This window comes from Pleurodeles waltl, chromosome 1_2 (genome assembly GCF_031143425.1).
Source record: "Pleurodeles waltl isolate 20211129_DDA chromosome 1_2, aPleWal1.hap1.20221129, whole genome shotgun sequence".
Lineage (NCBI taxonomy): Eukaryota > Metazoa > Chordata > Amphibia > Caudata > Salamandridae > Pleurodeles > Pleurodeles waltl.
In genome coordinates this window covers 1352216749-1352240758 of record NC_090437.1, presented here as the reverse complement: position 1 = coordinate 1352240758, position 24010 = coordinate 1352216749, and the positions used below count along the sequence as shown (strand labels likewise).

The following is a 24010-nucleotide window of genomic DNA, read 5'->3' as shown; positions in this document are numbered from 1 at the left end:
TCCTCCTCCTAGCACTGTTCCTAACATTAGACGTCTCCTCATCCTAGCACAGTTCCTAACATTAGACGTTTCTACCCTCCTAGCACTGTTCCTAGCATTAGACGTCTCCCCCTCCTAGCACTGTTCCTAACATTAGAAGTCTCCCCATCCTAGCACAGTTCCTAACATTAGACGTTGCCTCCTCCTAGCACTGTTCCTAACATTAGACGTCTCCTCATTCTAGCACTGTTCTTAACATTAGACATCTCCCCCTCCTAGCACTGTATTTAACATTAGACGTCTCCCCCTCCTAGCCCTGTCCCTAACATTAGACGTCTCCTCCTCTTAGCACTGTTGCTAACATTAGATGTCTCCTCCTCCTAGCACAGTTCCTAACATTAGACGTCTCCTCCTCCTAGCACTGTTCCTAACATTAGACGTCTCCTCCTCCTAGCACAGTTCCTAACATTAGACGTCTCCTCCTCCTAGCACTGTCCCTAATATTAGATGGCTCCTCCTCCTAGCATTAGACGTCTCCCCCTCATAGCACTGTTCCTAACTATAGATGTCTCCTCCTTCTAGCACTGTCCCTAATAGTAGACATCTCCTCCTCCTAGCATTAGACGTCTCCTCCTCCTAGCACTGTTCCTAACATTAGACGTCTCCTCATCCTAGCACAGTTCCTAACATTAGACGTCTCTACCCTCCTAGCACTGTTCCTAACATTAGATGTCTCCCCCTCCTAGCACTGTTCCTAACATTAGATGTCTCCTCATCCTAGCACAGTTCCTAACATTAGACGTCTCCTAGTCCTAGCACTGTTCCTAACATCAGACGTTCCCCCCTCCAAGCACTGTTCTTAACATTAGATGTCTCCTCCTCCTAGCATTAGACGTCTGCTCCTCCTAGCACAGTTCCTAACATTAGAAGTCTCCTCCTCCTATCATTAGATGTCTTCTCCTCCTAGCACTGTTCCTAACATTAGATGTCTCCTCCTCATAGCACTGTTCCTATCATTAGATGTCTACTCCTCCTAGCACTGCTCCTAACATTAGATGTCTCCCCCTCCTAGCACTGTTCCTAACATTAGACGTCTCCTGATCCTTGCACTGTACCTAACATTAGATGTCTCCCCCTCCTAGCATTAGCCGTCTCCCCCTCCTAGCACTGTTCCTAACATTAGACGTCTCCTCCTCCTAGCACTTTTCCTAACATTAGACGTCTCCTCATCCTAGCACTGTTCCTAACATTAGACGTCTCCTCCTCCTAGCATTAGACGTCTCCTCCTCCTAGCACTGTTCCTAACATTAGACTTCTCCCGTTCCTAGCACAGTTCCTAACATTAGACGACTCCTCCTCCTAGCACAGTTCCTAACATTAGATGTCTCCTCCTCCTAGCACAGTTCCTAACATTAGACGTCTCCTCATCCTAGCACTGTTCTTAACATTATACGTCTCCTCCTCCTAGCACTGTTCTTAACATTAGACGTTTCCTCATCCTAGCACTGTTCTTAACATTAGACGTCTTCTCCTCCTAGCACAGTTCCTAAGATTAGACGTCTCCTCCTCCTAGCATTAGACGTCTCCTCCTCCTAGCACTGTTCCTAACATTAGAGGTCTCCACCTCCTAGCACCATTCCTAACATTAGACGTCTCCTCCTCCTAGAACTGTTGCTAACATTAGACATCTCCCCCTCCTAGCACTGTCCTTAACATTAGACGTCTCCCCCTCCTAGCAGTGTTACTAACATTAGACGTCTCCTCCTCCTAGCACTGTTCCTAACAATAGATGTCTCCTCCTCCTAGCACAGTTCCTAACATTAGACGTCTCCCCCTCCTAGCACCGTTCCTAACATTAGACGTCTCCTCCTCCTAGCACAGTTCCTAACATTAGACGTCTCCCCATACTAGCACTGTCCCTAACATTAAACGTCTCCTCCTCCTAGCACTGTTCCTAACATTAGACGTCTCCTCATCCTAGCACTGTTCCTAACATTAAATGTTTCCCCCTCCTAGCATTAGCCGTCTCCCCCTCCTAGCACTTTTCCAAACATTAGATGTCTCCTCCTAATAGCACTGTTCCTAACACTAGACGTCTCCCCCTCCTAGCACAGTTCCTAACATTAGACAACTCCTCCTAGTAGCACAGCTCCTAACATTAGATGTCTCCTCATCCTAGCACAGTTCCTAACATTAGATGACTCCTCCTACTAGCACAGTTCCTAACATTAGACGTCTCCTCATCCTAGCACTGTTCTTAACATTAGACGTCTCCTCCTCCTTGCACAGTTCCTAACATTAGACGTCTCCCCATCCTAGCACTGTCCCTAACATTAAACGTCTCCTCCTCCTAGCACTGTTCCTAACATTAGACGTCTCCTCATCCTAGCACTGTTCCTAACATTAAATCTTTCCCCCTCCTCGCATTAGCTGTCTCCCCCTCCTAGCACTTTTCCTAACATTAGATGTCTCCTCCTCCTAGCACTGTTCCTAACATTAGACATCACCCCCTCCTAGCACAGTTCCTAACATTAGACAACTCCTCCTAGTAGCACAGCTCCTAACATTAGATGTCTCCTCATCCTAGCACAGTTCCTAACATTAGATGACTCCTCCTCCTAGCACAGTTCCTAACATTAGACGTCTCCTCATCCTAGCACTGTTCCTAGCATTAGCCGTCTCCCCCTCCTAGCACTGTTCCTAACATTAGACGTCTCTTCCTCCTAGCACTTTTCCTAACATTAGACGTCTCCTCATCCTAGCACTGTTCCTAACATCAGCCGTCTCCTCCTCCTAGCACTGTTCCTAACATTAGAGGTCTCCCCCTCCTAGCACCATTCCTAACATTAGACGTCTCCTCCTCCTAGCACTGTTGCTAACATTAGACATCTCCCCCTCCTAGCACTGTCCCTAACATTAGACGTCTCCCCCTCCTAGCAGTGTTCCTAACATTAGACGTCTCCTCCTCCTAGCACTGTTCCTAACATTAGATGTCTCCTCCTCCTAGCACAGTTCCTAACATTAGACGTCTCCCCCTCCTAGCACCGTTCCTAACATTAGACGTCTCCTCCTCCTAGCACAGTTCCTAACATTAGACGTCTCCCCATCCTAGCACTGTCCCTAACATTAAACGTCTCCTCCTCCTAGCACTGTTCCTAACATTAGTCGTCTCCTCATCCTAGCACTGTTCCTAACATTAAGGGGGTCATTCCGACCCTGGCGGTCATGGACTGCCAGGGCCGGGGACGGAGGAAGCACCGCCAACAGGCTGGCAGTGCTTCAGGGGCAATTCTGACCGCGGCGGTAAAGCCGCGGTCAGAAAAGGGAAACCGGCGGTTTCCCGCCGGTTTTTCCCTGCCCCAGGGAATCCTCCACGGCGGCGCTGCAAGCAGCGCCGCCATGGGGATTCCGACCCCCTTCCCGCCAGCCTGTTCCTGGCGGTTGACACTGCCAGGAAGAGGCTGGCGGGAACGGGTGTTGTGGGGCCCCTGGGGGCCCCTGCAGTGCCCATGCCACTGGCATGGGCACAGCAGGGGCCCCCTAACAGGGCCCCATTAAGATTTTCAGTGTCTGCAAAGCAGACACTGAAAATCGCGACGGGTGCCACTGCACCCGTCGCACACCAGCAACTCCGCCGGCTCCATTCGGAGCCGGCTTCATCGTTGCTGGGGCTTTCCCGCTGGGCGGGAGGGCGGCCTTTTGGCGGTCGCCCGCCCGCCCAGCGGGAAAGTCAAAATGACCGCTGCGGTCATTTGACCGCGGTCCGGTCTTTTGGCGGTCTCCGCCCGGTGGGCGGCGCCCGACGCCCGCCGGGGTCGGAATGACCCCCTAAATGTTCCCCCCTCCTAGCATTAGCCGTCTCCCCCTCCTAGCACTTTTCCTAACATTAGATGTCTCCTCCTCCTAGCACTGTTCCTAACATTAGACGTCTCCCCCGCCTAGCACAGTTCCTAACATTAGACAACTCCTCCTAGTAGCACAGCTCCTAACATTAGATGTCTCCTCATCCTAGCACAGTTCCTAACATTAGATGACTCCTCCTCCTAGCACAGTTTCTAACATTAGACGTCTCCTCATCCTAGCACTGTTCCTAGCATTAGCCGTCTCCCCCTCCTAGCACTGTTCCTAACATTAGACGTCTCTTCCTCCTAGCACTTTTCCTAACATTAGACGTCTCCTCATCCTAGCACTGTTCCTAACATTAGACGTCTCCTCCTCCTAGCACTGTTCCTAACATTAGACGTCTCCCCCTCCTAGCAGTGTTCCTAACATTAGACGTCTCCTCCTCCTAGCACTGTTCCTAACATTAGATGTCTCCTCCTCCTAGCACAGTTCCTAACATTAGACGTCTCCCCCTCCTAGCACCGTTCCTAACATTAGACGTCTCCTCCTCCTAGCACAGTTCCTAACATTAGACGTCTCCCCATCCTAGCACTGTCCCTAACATTAAACGTCTCCTCCTCCTAGCACTGCTCCTAACATTAGTCGTCTCCTCATCCTAGCACTGTTCCTAACATTAAGGGGGTCATTCCGACCCTGGCAGTCATGGACTGCCAGGGCCGGGGACGGAGGAAGCACCGCCAACAGGCTGGCAGTGCTTCAGGGGCAATTCTGACCGCGGCGGTAAAGCCGCGGTCAGAAAAGGGAAACTGGCGGTTTCCCGCCGGTTTTTCCCTGCCCCAGGGAATCCTCCACGGCCATGGGGATTCCGACCCCCTTCCCCCCAGCCTGTTCCTGGCGGTGAAGAGGCTGGCGGATGGGCACTGCAGGGGCCCCCTAACAGGGCCCCATTAAGATTTTCAGTGTCTGCAAAGCAGACACTGAAAATCGCGACGGGTGCCACTGCACCCGTCGCACACCAGCAACTCCGCCGGCTCCATTCGGAGCCGGCTTCATCGTTGCTGGGGCTTTCCCGCTGGGCGGGAGGGCGGCCTTTTGGCGGTCGCCCGCCCGCCCAGCGGGAAAGTCAAAATGACCGCCGCGGTCATTTGACCGCGGTGCGGTCTTTTGGCGGTCTCCGCCCGGCGGCCGGCGCCTGCCGCCCGCCGGGGTCGGAATGACCCCCTGAATGTTTCCCCCTCCTAGCATTAGCCGTCTCCCCCTCCTAGCACTTTTCCTAACATTAGATGTCTCCTCCTCCTAGCACTGTTCCTAACATTAGACGTCTCCCCCTCCTAGCACAGTTCCTTACATTAGACAACTCCTCCTAGTAGCACAGCTCCTAACATTAGATGTCTCCTCATCCTAGCACAGTTCCTAACATTAGATGACTCCTCCTCCTAGCACAGTTCCTAACATTAGACGTCTCCTCATCCTAGCACTGTTCTTAACATTAGGCGTCTCCCCTCTTAGCCCTGTTTCTAACATTAGACGTCTCCTCCTACTAGCACTGTTCTTAACATTAGACGTTTCCTCATCCTAGCACTGTTCTTAACATTAGACGTCTCCTTCTCCTATCACAGTTCCTAAGATTAGACGTCTCCTCCTCCTAGCACTGTTCCTAACATTAGACGTCTCCCCCTCCTAGCACCTTTCCTAACATTAGACGTCTCCTCCTCCTAACACTAACACTGTTCCTAAAATTAGACGTCTCCTCCTCCTAGCACTGATCCTAAAATTAGACGTCTCCCCCTGCTAGCACTGTTCCTAAAATTAGACATCTCCCCCTCCTAGCACAGTTCCTAACATTAGACGTCTCCTCATCCTAACACAGTTCCTAACATTAGACGACTCCTCCTCCTAGCACAGTTCCCAACACTAGACATTTCCTCATCCTAGCACTGTTCTTAACATTAGACGTCTCCTACTCCTAGCACAGTTCCTAAGATTAGATGTCTCCTTCTCCTAGCATTAGACGTCACCTCCTCCTAGCACTGTTCCTAACATTATACGTCTCTCCCTCCTAGCACCGTTCCTAACATTAGACGTCTCATCCTCCTAGCACTGCTCCTAACATTAGACATCTCCCACTCCTAGCACTGTCCCTAACATTAGACGTTTCCCCATCCTAGCACAGTTCCTAACATTAGACGTCGCCTCCTCCTACCACAGTTCCTAACATTAGACGTCTCCCCCTCCTAGCACCATTCCTAACATTAGACGTCTCCTCCTCCCAGCACTGTTCCTAACATTAGACGTCTCCCCCTCCTAGCACTGTCCCTAACATTAGACGCCTCCCCCTCCTCGCACTGTTCCTAACATTAGACGTCTCCTCCTTCAAGCACAGTTCCTAACATTAGACATCTCCTCCTCCTAGCATTGTTCCTAACATTAGACACCTCCTCCTCCTAGCACAGTTCCTAACATTAGACGGCTCCTCCTCCTAGCACTGTCCCTAATATTAGACGGCTCCTCCTCCTAGCATTAGACGTCTACCCCTCCTAGCACTGTTCCTAACATTAGATGTCTCCTCCTCCTAGCACTGTCCCTAATAGTAGACATCTCCTCCTCCTAGCACTGTTCCTAACATTAGACGTCTCCTCATCCTAGCACAGTTCCTAACATTAGACGTTTCTACCCTCCTAGCACTGTTCCTAGCATTAGACGTCTCCCCCTCCTAGCACTGTTCCTAACATTAGAAGTCTCCCCATCCTAGCACAGTTCCTAACATTAGACGTTGCCTCCTCCTAGCACTGTTCCTAACATTAGACGTCTCCTCATTCTAGCACTGTTCTTAACATTAGACATCTCCCCCTCCTAGCACTGTATTTAACATTAGACGTCTCCCCCTCCTAGCCCTGTCCCTAACATTAGACGTCTCCTCCTCTTAGCACTGTTGCTAACATTAGATGTCTCCTCCTCCTAGCACAGTTCCTAACATTAGACGTCTCCTCCTCCTAGCACTGTTCCTAACATTAGACGTCTCCTCCTCCTAGCACAGTTCCTAACATTAGACGTCTCCTCCTCCTAGCACTGTCCCTAATATTAGATGGCTCCTCCTCCTAGCATTAGACGTCTCCCCCTCATAGCACTGTTCCTAACTATAGATGTCTCCTCCTTCTAGCACTGTCCCTAATAGTAGACATCTCCTCCTCCTAGCATTAGACGTCTCCTCCTCCTAGCACTGTTCCTAACATTAGACGTCTCCTCATCCTAGCACAGTTCCTAACATTAGACGTCTCTACCCTCCTAGCACTGTTCCTAACATTAGATGTCTCCCCCTCCTAGCACTGTTCCTAACATTAGATGTCTCCTCATCCTAGCACAGTTCCTAACATTAGACGTCTCCTAGTCCTAGCACTGTTCCTAACATCAGACGTTCCCCCCTCCAAGCACTGTTCCTAACATTAGACGGCTCCCCCTCCTAGCACTGTTCCTAACATTAGATGTCTCCTCATCCTAGCCCAGTTCCTAACATTAGACGTCTCCTCCTCCTAGCACTGTTCCTAACATTAGACGTCTCCTCATCCTAGCACAGTACCTAACATTAAACGTCTCCTCCTTGTAATACTGTTTATGATGTTAAGCTTTTCTGTTAAATATCCAGACACACAGAAGTCCTCAGTACACACATAAACCTGTCCTCTTTGAGTTAGACATATCAAGCAGTTGGTGTTCCACGTTTGTTAAACACTCACCTGGTCTTAGCCGCTGGTCGGCTGTAGTTGTTGGCCAGTGATGCCCAGCAATGGTCATACAACACGTTGACTGCTGGCAGTGTGCTTCCAGTGGGGTCCTGCAGAGCACGTGCTATCAGGGGGTCCTGACTGCTGGTTGAACGCTCTGCTGCCTGCAGGATCGCAGCTTTTGGGGGGATGTACTGGGCTTCTACTAGGAGCTGGTCATTATCCCCTCGAACGGTGGAGGTCGCCAACCTGCATCGAGCAAAGAAACATTCACTTTACTTCAAGTGATGGAGAGCTACTGGAGCTCTGGAGCTGATAAGCAATCATGTCTGTAGGACAGAACAGCAGGGGTGTACCACCAATACAAGCAAAACATGGATCCACTCCCCCAGCCGAGTAGCAAAATACAAACTGAATAGGGAAGCAGTGGACCCCTCACAACCGGAGGCCTGGTGCCACTGCACCAGCCGCACTAGGGCTAGATATGCTGCTACACAGGAGCAGTCAGAAGAACAAAGCAGGTATTTACCTTTTTCGAGGCGCTAGTGGACTACTTTCAGAAGGCTGGAAGTGTCAGGATCTGGGTCACACTATCTGTGTTTCTAAGCACCTGCTGCAAGTACTACCCTCAATGCACTGACACGAGTAAGTAATCCAGGTAGATACGCAGCCCACTGAGCAATAAACACTATGTGGGGGGGGGGATTTCTGGTCATTAATTCCACTTGATGAGTTCAGGGACACAGTGGAACTCCAAGCACTCTCTTAAATGGATAACACACTAAAAACAGTCCTATGAAACAGGGGAAGAATTTTAAAATGTTTATTTTTAAAACCCAAGTCTAGTGCATAAAATATGAACACTAACCACACAGATTGGGAGAATAAATGCAGTAATGCCGTCCATGTCCGGAAAAAATAACATGAAATTTCCTAACATGGTTAGCAAGCTCCTAGCATCCACCACCCTATCGCTACTTCTGAGCTCTGCGCTGACTTTAATACCAGCCTAGAAATGGAGTTTAATAGAGCCTTACATGGATGTTGGCACCTACCAACCAACTCTGTGGTGGGGAGAAGTACTTTAGCATTGCCCCAGTTGGGTGTGCCCAGTAGAAGTTAGTCTGTATTTGGTCTAATTTAGTCATGCACTAACCTTTGCAGTTCTGAGTACTCGTGTGATTGGATGTGTGGAGCGTTAGCGACTGATTTCCTTGTTCAATTTGTTGGACTTAGCTGTGCTGTAAAGGTTGGTCATAGGCAAGACTCTTTCCTGGTTTGGATCCAGACACAACCACATTGGTACCCACCTCACCCTGTGTGCAGTAGCTTTGCAAGTCTTCCTGCATGAATGTTAGTTTGGTTCTTTCTTCCTCAGTCAGGGTTGGCAGACTTGGAGGACAGCAGCGTGGCACACAGTGGAGTCTTCTAAAGTATTTCTTGTTTGTGTTATTGTCAGGAACCTATACCTGGCAGGGGATTCATGTCAAGGAGTAGAGTGGTGGTTGGGTGAACAATGGGAATATAAGGTTGTGTCTGGTGCCCCTCAGAGCACGTACCATGAGTCGCCCAGAGGCGCTGTGATTAGGACGCTGCAAACCCGCTCCGCGGGATGAACTTCCTCGTGACTGGGAGGGAGCCTGAACTACAAGTCCCAGACTCCTTAGCGGCACTAGAGCCGCTGGATGCCATTTCGCACCCGGAGGTGCTGTGATGAGGACGCTGCAAACCCGCTCCGCGGGACGAGACCGGGTGCGCGCCAGGGCGAAGACCAGGCCAAGAGCGGGCCCGTCTATGCCCGTCAGAACCCGGAGGAGGCTGGGCTGGGTGTACTCTGTTAATTTTTTGTTTAGAGAACTGCATTAACCTAGTTTAGATTGGTAAAGAGTATTTAATATAGCAACCCCATATTTACAACGGGGAAAAGAAGGCAAAACCAAATGGGGAATGGTATTAATACAAAATCTCAGAGAACCACTAATATGATAATTAATTATCTTACAGATGCAATGGGGAAAAGTAATGAAGAAATTATTAATGTTGAAGCATGTTTAGTGGCAACAAAAAATGTTTTACATGAGGCCATTATTGAAGTGAGTACTGAGGCTGTAGGTTCAATTATTGAACTAGAATCCCCAAAAGAAAGTCTCATTGGGGTGGATCCTCGGTTCTCCTTAGACCCACCATTACCCATAGACACAGTAGAAGAAACTGAACCATTGAACAGTATAGATGACCCAATCCCTCCACCACCAAAGAAAAAACTAAGTAGACAGATAACCAAACCTAACTTTGTGTCACCACCACAGTCCCGTAAGGGCAGGAAAATAACTATTGAAATATATGGAGGCCACCCAGTAGCTTTACCACCAGGCCATGATGGTGCCCTACTAAAACGCATTGAAACTCTTTTTAAGAAATCACATGGTAAACTAGATCTTATAGAGTCAAAAGTACTGATATAAATTAAGGATATTAAAGAATGCATCAGTAAGATAGAAGCAAGTGTGAATTTAGTGACCAATGCGAAAAACCTGCCCCTTGGCCGCGATATCACACTAAATGAGAACCAAGTGGTTGTAGATACAAGGAATAGCATAATGATAGGGAAGGAAGATCCTAACAAAAGAAGTATGGAATACCTGCACCCCATACAGAAAGAAACATCCCAGCCTAAGGCACCTATTATCAATCAAGGGAGACAACCAGATGGTACTTACAAATGGTAGCGTTTGAATAGAGATAGATCTGTGAAAGAAGTTTTACAACTACCGCCAGATGCTACTCCATACACAATCATTCTTAAAAATGTTCCCAAATTGGGACCAAACATCGTTGAGACCTGGCCAATCTACGTAATAAAGTAGTACACTGGATGTTGAAGAATATATGTGCATGAGACATATTATTTTGTGAATTTTTTTATGCAAGGTGAGTTGACTGGGTGGGATATTTGGAGGAAGAAGAAGGAGATTGTATTGTGGTCAATTTTCGTGATCCCCGTTTTGTGGGCAACTTATTATTGGACCTAGAGAAAAGACATCGAACCTGTAAAAACATGAGAAGGGAGATCATGGCTGTCCCCCTAGGATATTTCTATAGATTGCTGAACAGTCCAGGCCCAAGATTCACAGGGGCCATAAGGAAAACATCTAGCAATTTGGATAGGCATGACAAATTAGAGTGTTCTAATCAATTTACACCCCTGAGTAATATGGAGGACCTGGATTGACTACAGGAGGACATAAACAGAATAGGGACTCTGTTACCTGATAAAACGCAAATTACTACTATAGTGTCTAAACCAAATATTTTAAGCAGTGACGGTGACGCTGAGCTTGATAAGAGGCCCTTATCCGGAGACTCAATCACAATAATGTCGTAGAACAAAGCTGGAGTAAGAACCAGAATGGCTGATAAGGAACGGCATTCCATAATACGTTTGTCACATATAATATGTCTGCAAGAGACATGGCATACGTGATCTTTCTACATTGAAGGATATGCTATATTGTTTACACCAGCTTCCGCTTCAGCAAGCGGTAGGGCCAAGGGAGGGTTAGCAATATTGATCTCAACACTGGTACCGTTTACATTGGTTAAATCCTTTCTTGACTCCCCTTATTTCCAGTTTCTACATTTTCGGATAGATAATATCATAGGTTTTGTATTTATAAATTATTACAACAAAAAATTTGATGATACCAACAAAGTAGTGGCACAAAACCTCCAGGATGATTTTCAGATCTTCATAAACGATATAACATCTAGTTATACATTAGTATGGGCTGGAGACTTTAACATTGGCACGTGCCAGAACACTTTAGAAAAGATATGTGGATTTACTGATGATGGGGGAAATGCACAATCGCACTTTATACATGACAACTATGGAGCCGTACTGAATGAAATAATATTTAGACATGACTTAGCATTGGTGGAACAAGATGGGGATAAGGGAACGAAGCTTCCAACGTTTATAGGAAGAGGGCATTTCTCAACAATTGACCATATACTAATTTCTAAGAGTAATACAGACATGATTGAATCTCTGAAGATTGAGCAAACTATCTATAGTGACCCCTACCCTTTGTCACTTACTATGAGATTAGTTAATTCTTTTAACATAGGAAAAAGATTAGCAATGAATATAGGGATAAAAGGGAAAATGGAATTGCCATTACTGTAAATGGACTGAGGTAAATGAAGTAAATTTGATGACAAAAATTGTGACACGATATAGACAAGATATTTTAACATGTACAGAATATAACCAAAGTCCATTTGAGATCTTAGTATCCTTTAACCAGCTTAGTAATGCCATTGCAGGGAGCCTAGTGGCAAAATCGGGGAACAAAAGGAGAGTAAAAGTGGGGTGGTTTGATCATAATTGTTCACTAGCAAGCCAGGAACTCAAACGAGCCCTGCAGGCTCAACCAAGAAATAGGGAAGAAGTAATCATTAGACGCTCCAGCTACAAAGATGCACTGAAGATTAGGAAGGCACAATTGAGAGCTAGGACATGGGATAATCTTGAGCAAGCAGCAGCACTGAGAGATAGTACCCTATTTTGGAAAACAATTAATCAACCATTCCTAAAAAATAGGGATGCACTCGAAATAACTGTACACGTTCCATCATCAGAATGGCTTTCCCTTTTCGGCTTGATTTTTAACCCAGATCATCTGATTACGTACCCATCGAATACTGGGATAACTGAGATCAAGCCACCCTTTCTGAAACCGGCTAGTCTAGGGGAAGTGAAATCTGCCATGGGAAGGTGTCTGAAAGGGAAAGCACCGGGCCCGATGGGGTGCCAGTAGATGCCTATCTGACATGTATTGATCTATGGTCCCCTATTTTGACCCAAGTTTCTTTGAGTGCGTCAAAGGGATACATCTTAACATCGTGGACTGAAAGCATAATTGTTCCTACTTTTAAAAAGGGGAACAGAGGTGACCCTGAATGTTACCGACCTATCTCCCTCCTAGACACTTCTGTCATGTTATTAGGGAGAGTACTCCTAGAAAGATTTGAGGTATGGGCAACCAACAATCATATACTTACAGAGGCCCAACTGGGGTTTAGATCTGTGGTTGGCAACTTGGAACAATGTATAAATCTTAGTTTAATAATATGTAAATATACAATTGCAAAAAAGGGCCATCTGTTCCTCTGTTTTGCAGATCTTAGCAGCGCTTTTGACTTGGTGAACCATGAAAAGCTGGGGAAAGTCTTAGTAGACCTGGGTGCGCACCTAGATATAATTAACTTCTTGGCACAACTGTATAACCATTTAATAGCACAGGTGAGATATGGACGAAATGGCGAGTGTACTCCGGGTTTTAGGATAGGGAGAGGGATACGTCAAGGCTGCGTCTTGGTGCCCCTTCTATGTTCCCTTTATATAAAGGGAGTAGATGCCCACCTAAAAAATATGGAAATCGATACCCCTAAAACAGGGGAATGTCCTATCCCAGTCCCAGTCCTTTTATATGCAGATGACCCAGTATTGCTGTCACGAACCGCCAATGGGCTGCAGCGGCTGATGGAGGGCTTTGTAGATTTTATGGAGGCAAGAGATATGTCACTGAATATGAACAAAACTGTTGTAATGATTTGTGGACAGGGAAAGTTCAGAAAGAAAGCGTATTTTATCAAGGTTCATAAATGCGAAGAAGTGAACAGATTTACATATCTGGGTGTCCAGTTTTCTAATATAGGCCATTGGAAACAACATTTAGAAATTATTAAAATGAAGTATATTAGGACAACAGAGGCTGTCTTTAGATTTTCAAATAAAATTGGTAATAAACCCCTCAGGGAAATGCTGCAAATTTACAAAAGCAGATCAATTAGCAGCATTACATGTGGTTCCGCACTTTGGGTCTTAACGCCCGAGATCCATTTATTACAAGTATTAGAGAGCAAATTCCTCTGTTGAGTACTTGCAGTGCCAAATCCTACTTCCACACTAATGGTACATAGGCAATTGGGCTGCTTTTTTGTGGAGGACCTAATATATACCAATGCCTTATCGGCTTTGCACAGCATCTGGTCTAAAGAAGGGAGGTTATCAAAGACTGCCTCACATTAGAATACAGGGATAGAATCCCATGGTTCACGCACCCAAAAGTTTTGCGGAAAGGCATAAATTTAGCACCAAATTTAGATGATCCAGGTATTATACTCCAATTTAGTAAAAAAGAAGTGAAAAATCAATTAATGGCATGGAGGGATAGCGATAGAATAAATAGAGAGTGTAGGAAACCAACAGTAGCACTTCATATGACTGAAGTCAACGAGGTAATGCCAAATTATCTATGGATGGTTGCAAACACTCAGGATAGAGTTTATTTAACTCAGATGCGTTTTAGGACGTTGCATTTTTTAGTAGCTTTTCGAAAGGTGAGGATGTGGAGTAAAAACCTACCGAAGTGCCCCTGTGTGGGGCGATTTGCACAATCTACAATGCACTTTATTATATCCTGTAAATTCTACCATGATATTAGGAAATATTTTTTAAAACCTTTATTTGTTATTAATAAACTATTTTATTGTAGAGAACCTTTTAACTATTTATGTAAATTGGACACTAAAGAGAAATGTGATTAAGTGATAAAATTCATTTTATATGCTATAGAACAAAGGTATAATATGACGCATTTAGAAAACCTCTGGTATGAGTAATTAATAATGGCCTATTTGTTGCAGCGAAGGACCTTATCTATTTTTTTATCAGTAATGTTTTAAAATATTTTATTCTACATTATTATCCCTTTTAAAGAGTGTTGTATGTCTTTTTTGGAGTAAAATCTAAATAAAGATCAAATTTAATTGAATTGAGTCTCTGGTAGAAGGCTCTGATTCTTGTGCCACTCAGCGCAGGTACCATGAGTCTCTGGGCTCTGATTCTTGTGCCTCTCAACACAGATACCATGAGTCTCTGGGCTCTGATTCTTGTGCCCTCAGTGCAGGTACCATGAGTCTCTGGGCTCTGATTCTTGTGCCTCTCAACACAGATACCATGAGTCTCTGGGCTCTGATTCTTGTGCCCTCAGTGCAGGTACCATGAGTCTCTGGGCTCTGATTCTTGTGCCCCTCAGCGCAGGTACCATGAGTCTCTGGGCTCTGATTCTTGTGCCTCCCAGCGCAGGTACCATGAGTCTCTGGTGGGAGGCTCTGATTCTTGTGCCCCTCAGTGCAGGTACCATGAGTCTCTGGGCTCTGATTCTTGTGCCACTCAGCGCAGGTACCATGAGTCTCTGGGCTCTGATTCTTGTGCCTCTCAACACAGATACCATGAGTCTCTGGGCTCTGATTCTTGTGCCCTCAGTGCAGGTACCATGAGTCTCTGGGCTCTGATTCTTGTGCCCCTCAGTGCAGGTACCATAAGTCTCTGGGCTCTGATTCTTGTGCCTCTCAACACAGATACCATGAGTCTCTGGTCTCTGATTCTTGTGCCCTCAGTGCAGGTACCATGAGTCTCTGGGCTCTGATTCTTGTGCCCCTCAGCGCTGGTACCATGAGTCTCTGGGCTCTGATTCTTGTGCCACTCACTGCAGGTACCATGAGTCTCTGGGCTCTGATTCTTGTGCCCCTCAGTGCAGGTACCATAAGTCTCTGGGCTCTGATTCTTGTGCCTCTCAACACAGATACCATGAGTCTCTGGTCTCTGATTCTTGTGCCCTCAATGCAGGTACCATGAGTCTCTGGGCTCTGATTCTTGTGCCTCCCAGCGCAGGTACTATGAGTCTCTGGGCTCTGATTCTTGTGCTACTCAGCGCAGGTACCACGAGTCTCTGGGATCCGATTCTTGTGCATCTCAGTGCAGGTACCATGAGTCGCTGGGCTGTGATTCTTCTGCCTCTCAGCGCAGGTACCATGAGTCTTTATTGGGAGGCTGTAATTCTTGTGCCACTCAGCGCAGGTGCCATGACTCTCTGGGCCCTGATTCGTGTGCCCCTCAGCGAAGGTACCACGAGTCTCTGGGCTCTGATTCTTGTGTCCATCCATGCAGGTACCACGAGTCTCTGGGCTCTGATTCTTGGGTCTCTCAGCGCAGGTACCACAAGTCTCTGGGCTCTGATTCTTGGGTCTCTCAGCACAGGTACCATGAGTCTCTGGGCCCTGATTCTTGTGTCCCTCAGTGCAGGTACCATTAGTCTCTGGTGGGAGGCTCTGATTCTTGTGCCCCTCAGCGCAGGTACCATGAGTCTCAGGTGGGAAACTCTGATTCTTGTGCCTTTCAGCACAGGTACCATGAGTCTCTGGGCTCTGATTCTTGTGCCTCTCAGCGCAGGTACCATGAGTCTCTGATTCTTGTGCCACTCAGCGCAGGTACCACGAGTCTCTGGACTCTGATTCTTGTGCCTCTCAGCGCAGTTACCACGAGTATCTGGGCTCTGATTCTTGAGCCACTCAGTGCAGGTACCTGCACTGAGGGGCACAAGAATCAGAGTCCAGAGACTCGTGGTACCTGCGCTGAGAGGCACAAGAATCAGAGTCAGAATCAGAATCAGCGCAGGTACCATGAGTACCATGAGGTACCATGAGTCTCTGGGCTCTGATTCTTGTGCTACTCAGCGCAGGTACCACGAGTCTCTGGGATCCGATTCTTGTGCCCCTCAGTGCAGGTACCACGAGTCTCTGGGCTCTGATTCTTGTACCCCTCCGTGCAGGTACCACAAGTCTCTGGGCCCTGATTCTTGTGTCCCTCACTGCAGGTACCATGAGTCTCTGGTTCTTGTGCCCCTCAGAGCAGGTACCATGAGTCTCTGGGCTCTGATTCTTGTGCCCCTCAGCGCAGGTACCATGAGTCTCTGGTGGGAAGCTCTGATTCTTTTGCCACTCAGCGAAGATACCCTGAGTCTCTGGGTTCTGATTCTTGTGCCTCTCAGCGCAGGTACCATGTGTCTCTGTTGGGAGGCTCTGATTCATGTTTACCTCAGCGCAGGTACCACGAGTCTCTAGGCTCTGATTCTTGTGCGTCTCAGTGCAGGTACCACGAGTCTCTGGGCTCTGATTCTTGTGCCTTTCAACGCAGGTACCATGAGTCTCTGGGCTCTGATTCTTGTGCCTCTCAGCGCAGGTACTATGAGTCTCTGGGCTCTGATTCTTGTGCCCCTCAGCGCAGGTACCACGAGTCTCTGGGCTCTGATTCTTGTGCCTCTCAGCGCAGGTACCACAAGTATCTGGGCTCTGATTCTTGTGCCACTCAGCGCAGGTACCATGAGTCTCTGGTGGGAGGTTCTGATTCTTGTGCCACTCAGCGCAGGTGCCATGAGTCTCTGGTGGGAGGCCCTAATTCTTGTGCCTCTCAGCACAGGTACCATGATTCTGTGGTGGGAGGCCCTGATTCTTCTGCCCCTAAGCGCAGGTGCCATGAGTCTCTGGGCTCTGATTCTTGTGTCACTCAGCGCAGGTACCATGAGTCTCTGGTGGGAGGCTCTGATTCTTGTGCCACTCAGTGCAGGTGCCATGAGTCTCTGGTGGGAGGCCCTAATTCTTGTGCCCCTCATTGCAGGTACCATGAGTCTCTGGTGGGAGGCTCTGATTCCTGTGCCACTCAGCGCAGGTATCATGAGTCTCTGGGCTCTGATTCTAGTGCCCCTCAGCGCAGGTATCATGAGTCTCTGGGCTCTGATTCTTGTGCCCCTCAACACAGGTATCATGAGTCTCTGGGCTCTGATTCTTGTGCCACTCAGCGCAGGTACCATGAGTCTCTAGTGGGAGGCCTTGATTCTTGTGCCCCTCAGCGAAGATACCCTGAGTCTCTGGGCTCTGATTCTTCTGCCACTCAGCGCAGGTACCATGAGTCTCTGGTGGGAGGCTCTGATTCTTGTGCCACTCAGTGCAGTTACCATGAATTTCTGGTGGGAGGCTCTGACTCTTGTGCCTCTCAGCGCAGGTACGATGTGTCTCTGGGCTCTGATTCTTGAGCCACTCAGTGCAGGTACCATGAGTCTCTGGTGGGAGGCTCTGATTCTTGTGCCTCTCAGCACAGGTACCATGAGTCTCTGGGCTCTGATTCTTGTGCCCCTCAGTGCAGGTACCATGAGTCTCCGGTGGGAGGTTCTGATTCTTGTGCCCCTCAGCACAGGTACCACAAGTCTCTGGTGGGAGGCTCTGATTCTTGTGCCCCTCAGTGCAGGTACCATGAGTCTCTGGTGGGAGGCCCTGATTCTTGTGCCCATAAGCACGGGTACCATGAGTCTCTAGTGGGAGGCTCTGATTCTTGTGCCACTCAGCGGAGGTACCATGAGTCTCTGGGCTCTGATTCTTGTGCCACTCAGCGCAGGTATCATGAGTATCTGGGCTCTGATTCTAGTGCCCCTCAGCGAAGGTATCATGAGTCTCTGGGCTCTGATTTTTGTGCCACTCAGTGCAGGTACCATGAGTATCTAGTGGGAGGCCCTAATTCTTGTGGCCATCAGCACAGTTACCATGAGTCTCTGGTGGGAAGTTCTGATTCTTGTGGCCATTAGTGCCGGTGCCATGAGTCTCTGGTAGGAGGCTCTGATTCTTGTGCCACTCAGCGCAGGTACCATGAGTCTCTGGGCTCTGATTCCTGTGCCCCTCAGAGCAGGTACCGTGAGTCTCTAGTGGGAGGCTCTGATTCTTGTGCCCCCCAGCGCAGGTACCATGAGTCTCTGGTTGGAGGCTGTAATTCTTGTGCCACTCAGCACAGGTACCATGAGGCTCTGTGCTCTGATTCTTGTGCCACTTGGCGCAGGTAACATGAGTCTCTGGTGACAGCCTCTGATGCCTGTGTTTGGTGAGTTAAGAGTGCATGTGCATGAGTGATGTTGCAGAAAGCTGTCCTCTTTCTCGTCAGCCTTTAAGTGGCCAAAGCTGTTGACTCTTCGAGAGGACTAGAAATAAACTGACCAGGTTTGTTGGCTGGTTTGGTTTAGGTTAATGGTTCATGGCAGAGCCTGGAGTCTTCACCTACAGTATTAGTCTTTGGACTGGAGGTGTGCTCTCTTAGGTTTGGGGTCATGATGGTTGTGTGGAGCATGGGCCATGATGGGTGGTGGACTGGAGTCTTCTCTGGTTGGTGGGCATGCATGGTGTATAGTTGACTGCAGGTGGTCTTTAGGGTCCACTGTTGCGGAGGGGATGGGTGCTGTTTAAGGCAGTGCTTGGAGTTTGAATGGTCTCTTGTTGGATGTTGCTGGCTTCTAATGTTGGGTACAAGACAGGGAGAGCTCATGCGTTAGTATTCTGAACATGCTGAAGTCTATAGATTAAGCAAGAAGAGCCAGAAAGAGCTGACTGCAAACGTTTTCTCTACACTGAACGCCATGAATATCCAATACCTCTGAAGGGCTATTAGAAGACACTTGTTGGGTGTCCGCGGCAGGGGCGTAGCTTGAAGGGGGGGGTGGGGTGTTACACCCCCCTAATAAATGTATTTTGTGATGAAATGCATGTGCTTTCGGTCAGGTATGGTGAGGTGTCCGTTGGATTTCACCAGGAATGTTTATGCACACAGCGAAAAACAAACACCACACTCTCTCCCTGTGTCTGCTTGGAAGGACTTCAGAAATGTTGGCTTATTTCACAAAATGATGTGCTTTGTCTCACTGAATGCACCTACCAACCTGCATTCCTCTCCCTTTCCGCTGCCTCTTAAGCCCCTCTCATGCGCCTTGCTTGTCGTATAATGTATTTTAACATCATGTGCCAGTGCGACTGTCAGGAAATATGAAGCAAACACCCTTGAATCATCCTGGCCAGGCCACGCTCCTCTCTGCCATGTACCAAAGGCGAGCCTATCCAACAGTGGGATCTTCTCCGCTCTGGCGGAGGAGCGTCGCTCCCCACCCTGTCAGCAGCTGCAAATCTTTCAAAATAAAATGATAATACATTATGTTTATTATTGTTTTATTTTTAAAGGGGCGGGCCATGGGAGGATAACCGCCGAGGAGGGGAGGGGTGTGCACTCCATCAGTGTGGACACATGGGAACTGGGCTCTCTCCAACCAGACACTGTGTTGCCGGGTTGCAGACAACAGGCACAGGCTCACAGTCTTCCTAGGAGCGTAAGACCGGGGCACTCAGGCCAATCCTGGTGCTGCTCTCATGCGAGCAGCGTTAGAATTGGCCACAGGGCAGGCTGGGAGTCTGTGCGTGCCTGAAGTGCAGTGGAGGGCAGAAGAGCAGCGGTGCGGCAGGGTCGACGTAAGTGTTTTTAAATTGCTTTTGTTTTGTTCCCCTGTCCCCACTACTTTGTCCTGTCGCCAGTCACAGCTGCTGTCTGCGCTCATCCACAACTGGAAGATGGTGGCACCCAAAACCCTGGACAGATATGACCAGAATTAGGGAAAAGAACGCTTAAAAGAGAACATGTTTTGGAGATTGTAAAGACAGAGTTTACTCTTTGGAAGATTATTCACCTTCCCCTCTAAGTTATCAAAAATCGAAAGTATGAGACAGAGCCCTGAGGAAACAACTCTGAAAACTGCAAAGAGCTTAATTAACTATTGGGTGCAATTACTGAGAGATGACTCCCAAGACACAGCATTGAATGAGACGAACCTATTAGTGATCAGAAAGCGGATATTCTATTGAAAACCGACAGCGGCTATTCGATGTGTCCATTCCAGAGGGTGTAAGATTCACCACCATCCTCTCACTTACGCTGTTGGGTTAGAGGGAGTAAAACGAGCAGCGGTATTAGCTGTGAATATATCTCTGTCGCCATAAAGTGAATTTCTTGCATCCTTGCCTGTCAACTACCTGGCCAAGAAAAAGTGTATCCTTGACTGGAGTCAACTTGTAACTTTTTCAGTTCTTACTCCTGTCTATTTATTGTTTTTTAATCCAATTCTCCATTTTTAATAGACACTTAAGAGCCTTTGGATTCTCTAACACATCTTGGAGTGAGACAACTGGAACATGAACCTGTCATACCGCAGGACACTGCACTGACCTCCCCTTCACATGACAGCTCTTTACAGCTTCAGGACCTCACCTTCACATGACAGCTCTTTACACCTTCAGGACCTCACCTTCACATGACAGCTCTTTACAGCTTCAGGACCTCACCTTCACATGATAGCTCTTTACACCTTCAGGACCTCACCTTCACATGATAGCTCTTTACACCTTCAGGACCTCACCTTCACATGATAGCTCTTTACACCTTCAGGACCTCACCTTCACATGACAGCTCTTTACATCTTCAGGACCTCACCTTCACATGATAGCTCTTTACACCTTCAGGACCTCACCTTCACATGATAGCTCTTTACACCTTCAGGACCTCACCTTCACATGATAGCTCTTTACAGCTTCAGGACCTCACCTTCACATGACAGCTCTTTACACCTTCAGGACCTCACCTTCACATGATAGCTCTTTACACCTTCAGGACCTCACCTTCACATGACAGCTCTTTACAGCTTCAGGACCTCACCTTCACATGATAGCTCTTTACACCTTCAGGACGTCACCTTCACATGATAGCTCTTTACATCTTCAGGACCTCACCTTCACATGATAGCTCTTTACACCTTCAGGACCTCACCTTCACATGACAGCTCTTTACACCTTCAGGACCTCACCTTCACATGACAGCTCTTTACAGCTTCAGGACCTCACCTTCACATGATAGCTCTTTACACCTTCAGGACCTCACCTTCACATGACAGCTCTTTACATCTTCAGGACCTCACCTTCACATGACAGCTCTTTACACCTTCAGGACCTCACCTTCACATGATAGCTCTTTACACCTTCAGGACCTCACCTTCACATGACAGCTCTTTACATCTTCAGGACCTCACCTTCACATGACAGCTCTTTACACCTTCAGGACCTCACCTTCACATGACAGCTCTTTACAGCTTCAGGACCTCACCTTCACATGATAGCTCTTTACACCTTCAGGACCTCACCTTCACATGATAGCTCTTTACACCTTCAGGACCTCACCTTCACATGATAGCTCTTTACACCTTCAGGACCTCACCTTCACATGATAGCTCTTTACAGCTTCAGGACCTCACCTTCACATGACAGCTCTTTACATCTTCAGGACCTCACCTTCACATGATAGCTCTTTACACCTTCAGGACCTCACCTTCACATGATAGCTCTTTACACCTTCAGGACCTCACCTTCACATGACAGCTCTTTACACCGTAAGGACCTCACCTTCACATGACAGCTCTTTACAGCTTCAGGACCTCACCTTCACATGACAGCTCTTTACAGCTTCAGGACCTCACCTTCACATGATAGCTCTTTACACCTTCAGGACCTCACCTTCACATGACAGCTCTTTACATCTTCAGGACCTCACCTTCACATGACAGCTCTTTACATCTTCAGGACCTCACCTTCACATGACAGCTCTTTACATCTTCAGGACCTCACCTTCACATGACAGCTCTTTACATCTTCAGGACCTCACCTTCACATGACAGCTCTTTACATCTTCAGGACCTCACCTTCACATGACAGCTCTTTACACCTTCAGGACCTCACCTTCACATGACAGCTCTTTACACCGTAAGGACCTCACCTTCACATGACAGCTCTTTACATCTTCAGGACCTCACCTTCACATGACAGCTCTTTACACCTTCAGGACCTCCCCTTCACATGACAGCTCTTTACACCGTAAGGACCTCACCTTCACATCACAGCTCTTTACATCTTCAGGACCTCACCTTCACATGACAGCTCTTTACACCTTCAGGACCTCACCTTCACATGATAGCTCTTTACACCTTCAGGACCTCACCTTCACATGATAGCTCTTTACACCTTCAGGACCTCACCTTCACATGACAGCTCTTTACAGCTTCAGGACCTCACCTTCACATGACAGCTCTTTACACCTTCAGGACCTCACCTTCACATGACAGCTCTTTACACCGTAAGGACCTCACCTTCACATGATAGCTCTTTACACTTTCAGGACCTCACCTTCACATGACAGCTCTTTACACCTTCAGGACGTCACCTTCACATGATAGCTCTTTACACCTTCAGGACCTCACCTTCACATGACAGCTCTTTACATCTTCAGGACCTCACCTTCACATGATAGCTCTTTACACCTTCAGGACCTCACCTTCACATGATAGCTCTTTACACCTTCAGGACCTCACCTTCACATGACAGCTCTTTACATCTTCAGGACCTCACCTTCACATGACAGCTCTTTACACCTTCAGGACCTCACCTTCACATGACAGCTCTTTACATCTTCAGGACCTCACCTTCACATGATAGCTCTTTACACCTTCAGGACCTCACCTTCACATGATAGCTCTTTACACCTTCAGGACCTCACCTTCACATGACAGCTCTTTACAGCTTCAGGACCTCACCTTCACATGATAGCTCTTTACATCTTCAGGACCTCACCTTCACATGACAGCTCTTTACATCTTCAGGACCTCACCTTCACATGACAGCTCTTTACACCTTCAGGACCTCACCTTCACATGACAGCTCTTTACATCTTCAGGACCTCACCTTCACATGACAGCTCTTTACATCTTCAGGACCTCACCTTCACATGATAGCTCTTTACACTTTCAGAACCTCACCTTCACATGATAGCTCTTTACATCTTCAGGACCTCACCTTCACATGATAGCTCTTTACATCTTCAGGACCTCACCTTCACATGACAGCTCTTTACACCTTCAGGACCTCCCCTTCACATGACAGCTCTTTACACCTTCAGGACCTCACCTTCACATGACAGCTCTTTACAGCTTCAGGACCTCACCTTCACATGACAGCTCTTTACAGCTTCAGGACCTCACCTTCACATGACAGCTCTTTACAGCTTCAGGACCTCACCTTCACATGACAGCTCTTTACATCTTCAGGATGTTATTCCATCAACCTGAACGGATCAGTATCTGAGTGTAGAGATTTCGGGGGTCATTCTGACCCTGGTGGCCGCCAGGGCCACCGACCACGGGAGCACCGCCAACAGGCTGGCGGTGCTCCCACAAGCATTCTGACCGCGGCGGTTCAGCCGCGGTCAGAAGCGGAAAGTCGGCGGTCTCCCGCCGACTTCCCGCTGCTCGGGGGAATCCTCCATGGCGGCGGAGCGTGCTCCGCCGCCATGGGGATTCTGACACTCCCTACCGCCATCCTGTTCCTCGCGGGTCTCCCGCCAGGAACAGGATGGCGGTAGGGGGTGCCGCGGGGCCCCTGGGGGCCCCTGCAGTGCCCATGCCAATGGCATGGGCACTGCAGGGGCCCCCATAAGAGGGCCCCACTGTGTATTTCAGTGTCTGCAATGCAGACACTGAAATACGCGACGGGTGCAAACTGCACCCGTCGCACCCCTGCAACTACGCCGGCTCAATTCTGAGCCGGCGTCCTTGTTGCAGGGGCATTTCCTCTGGGCCGGCGGGCGCTCTTTTGGAGAGCGCCCGCCGGCCCAGAGGAAATGTTTGAATGGCCGCCGCGGTCTTTTGACCGCGGTG

General features: G+C 48.2%; 1 protein-coding gene across 1 annotated transcript in view; it reads right to left on the bottom strand.

Annotated features, from left to right (window-relative positions):
* Positions 1 to 24010, bottom strand: part of LOC138252860 (uncharacterized) — a 223215-nt gene that overhangs the window by 51541 nt on the left and 147664 nt on the right. Inside the window, exon 7 of the mRNA XM_069205772.1 lies at positions 7557 to 7793. Coding sequence (XP_069061873.1) covers positions 7557 to 7793 — 237 coding nt within the window. The remainder of the gene's footprint in view (positions 1 to 7556; positions 7794 to 24010) is intronic.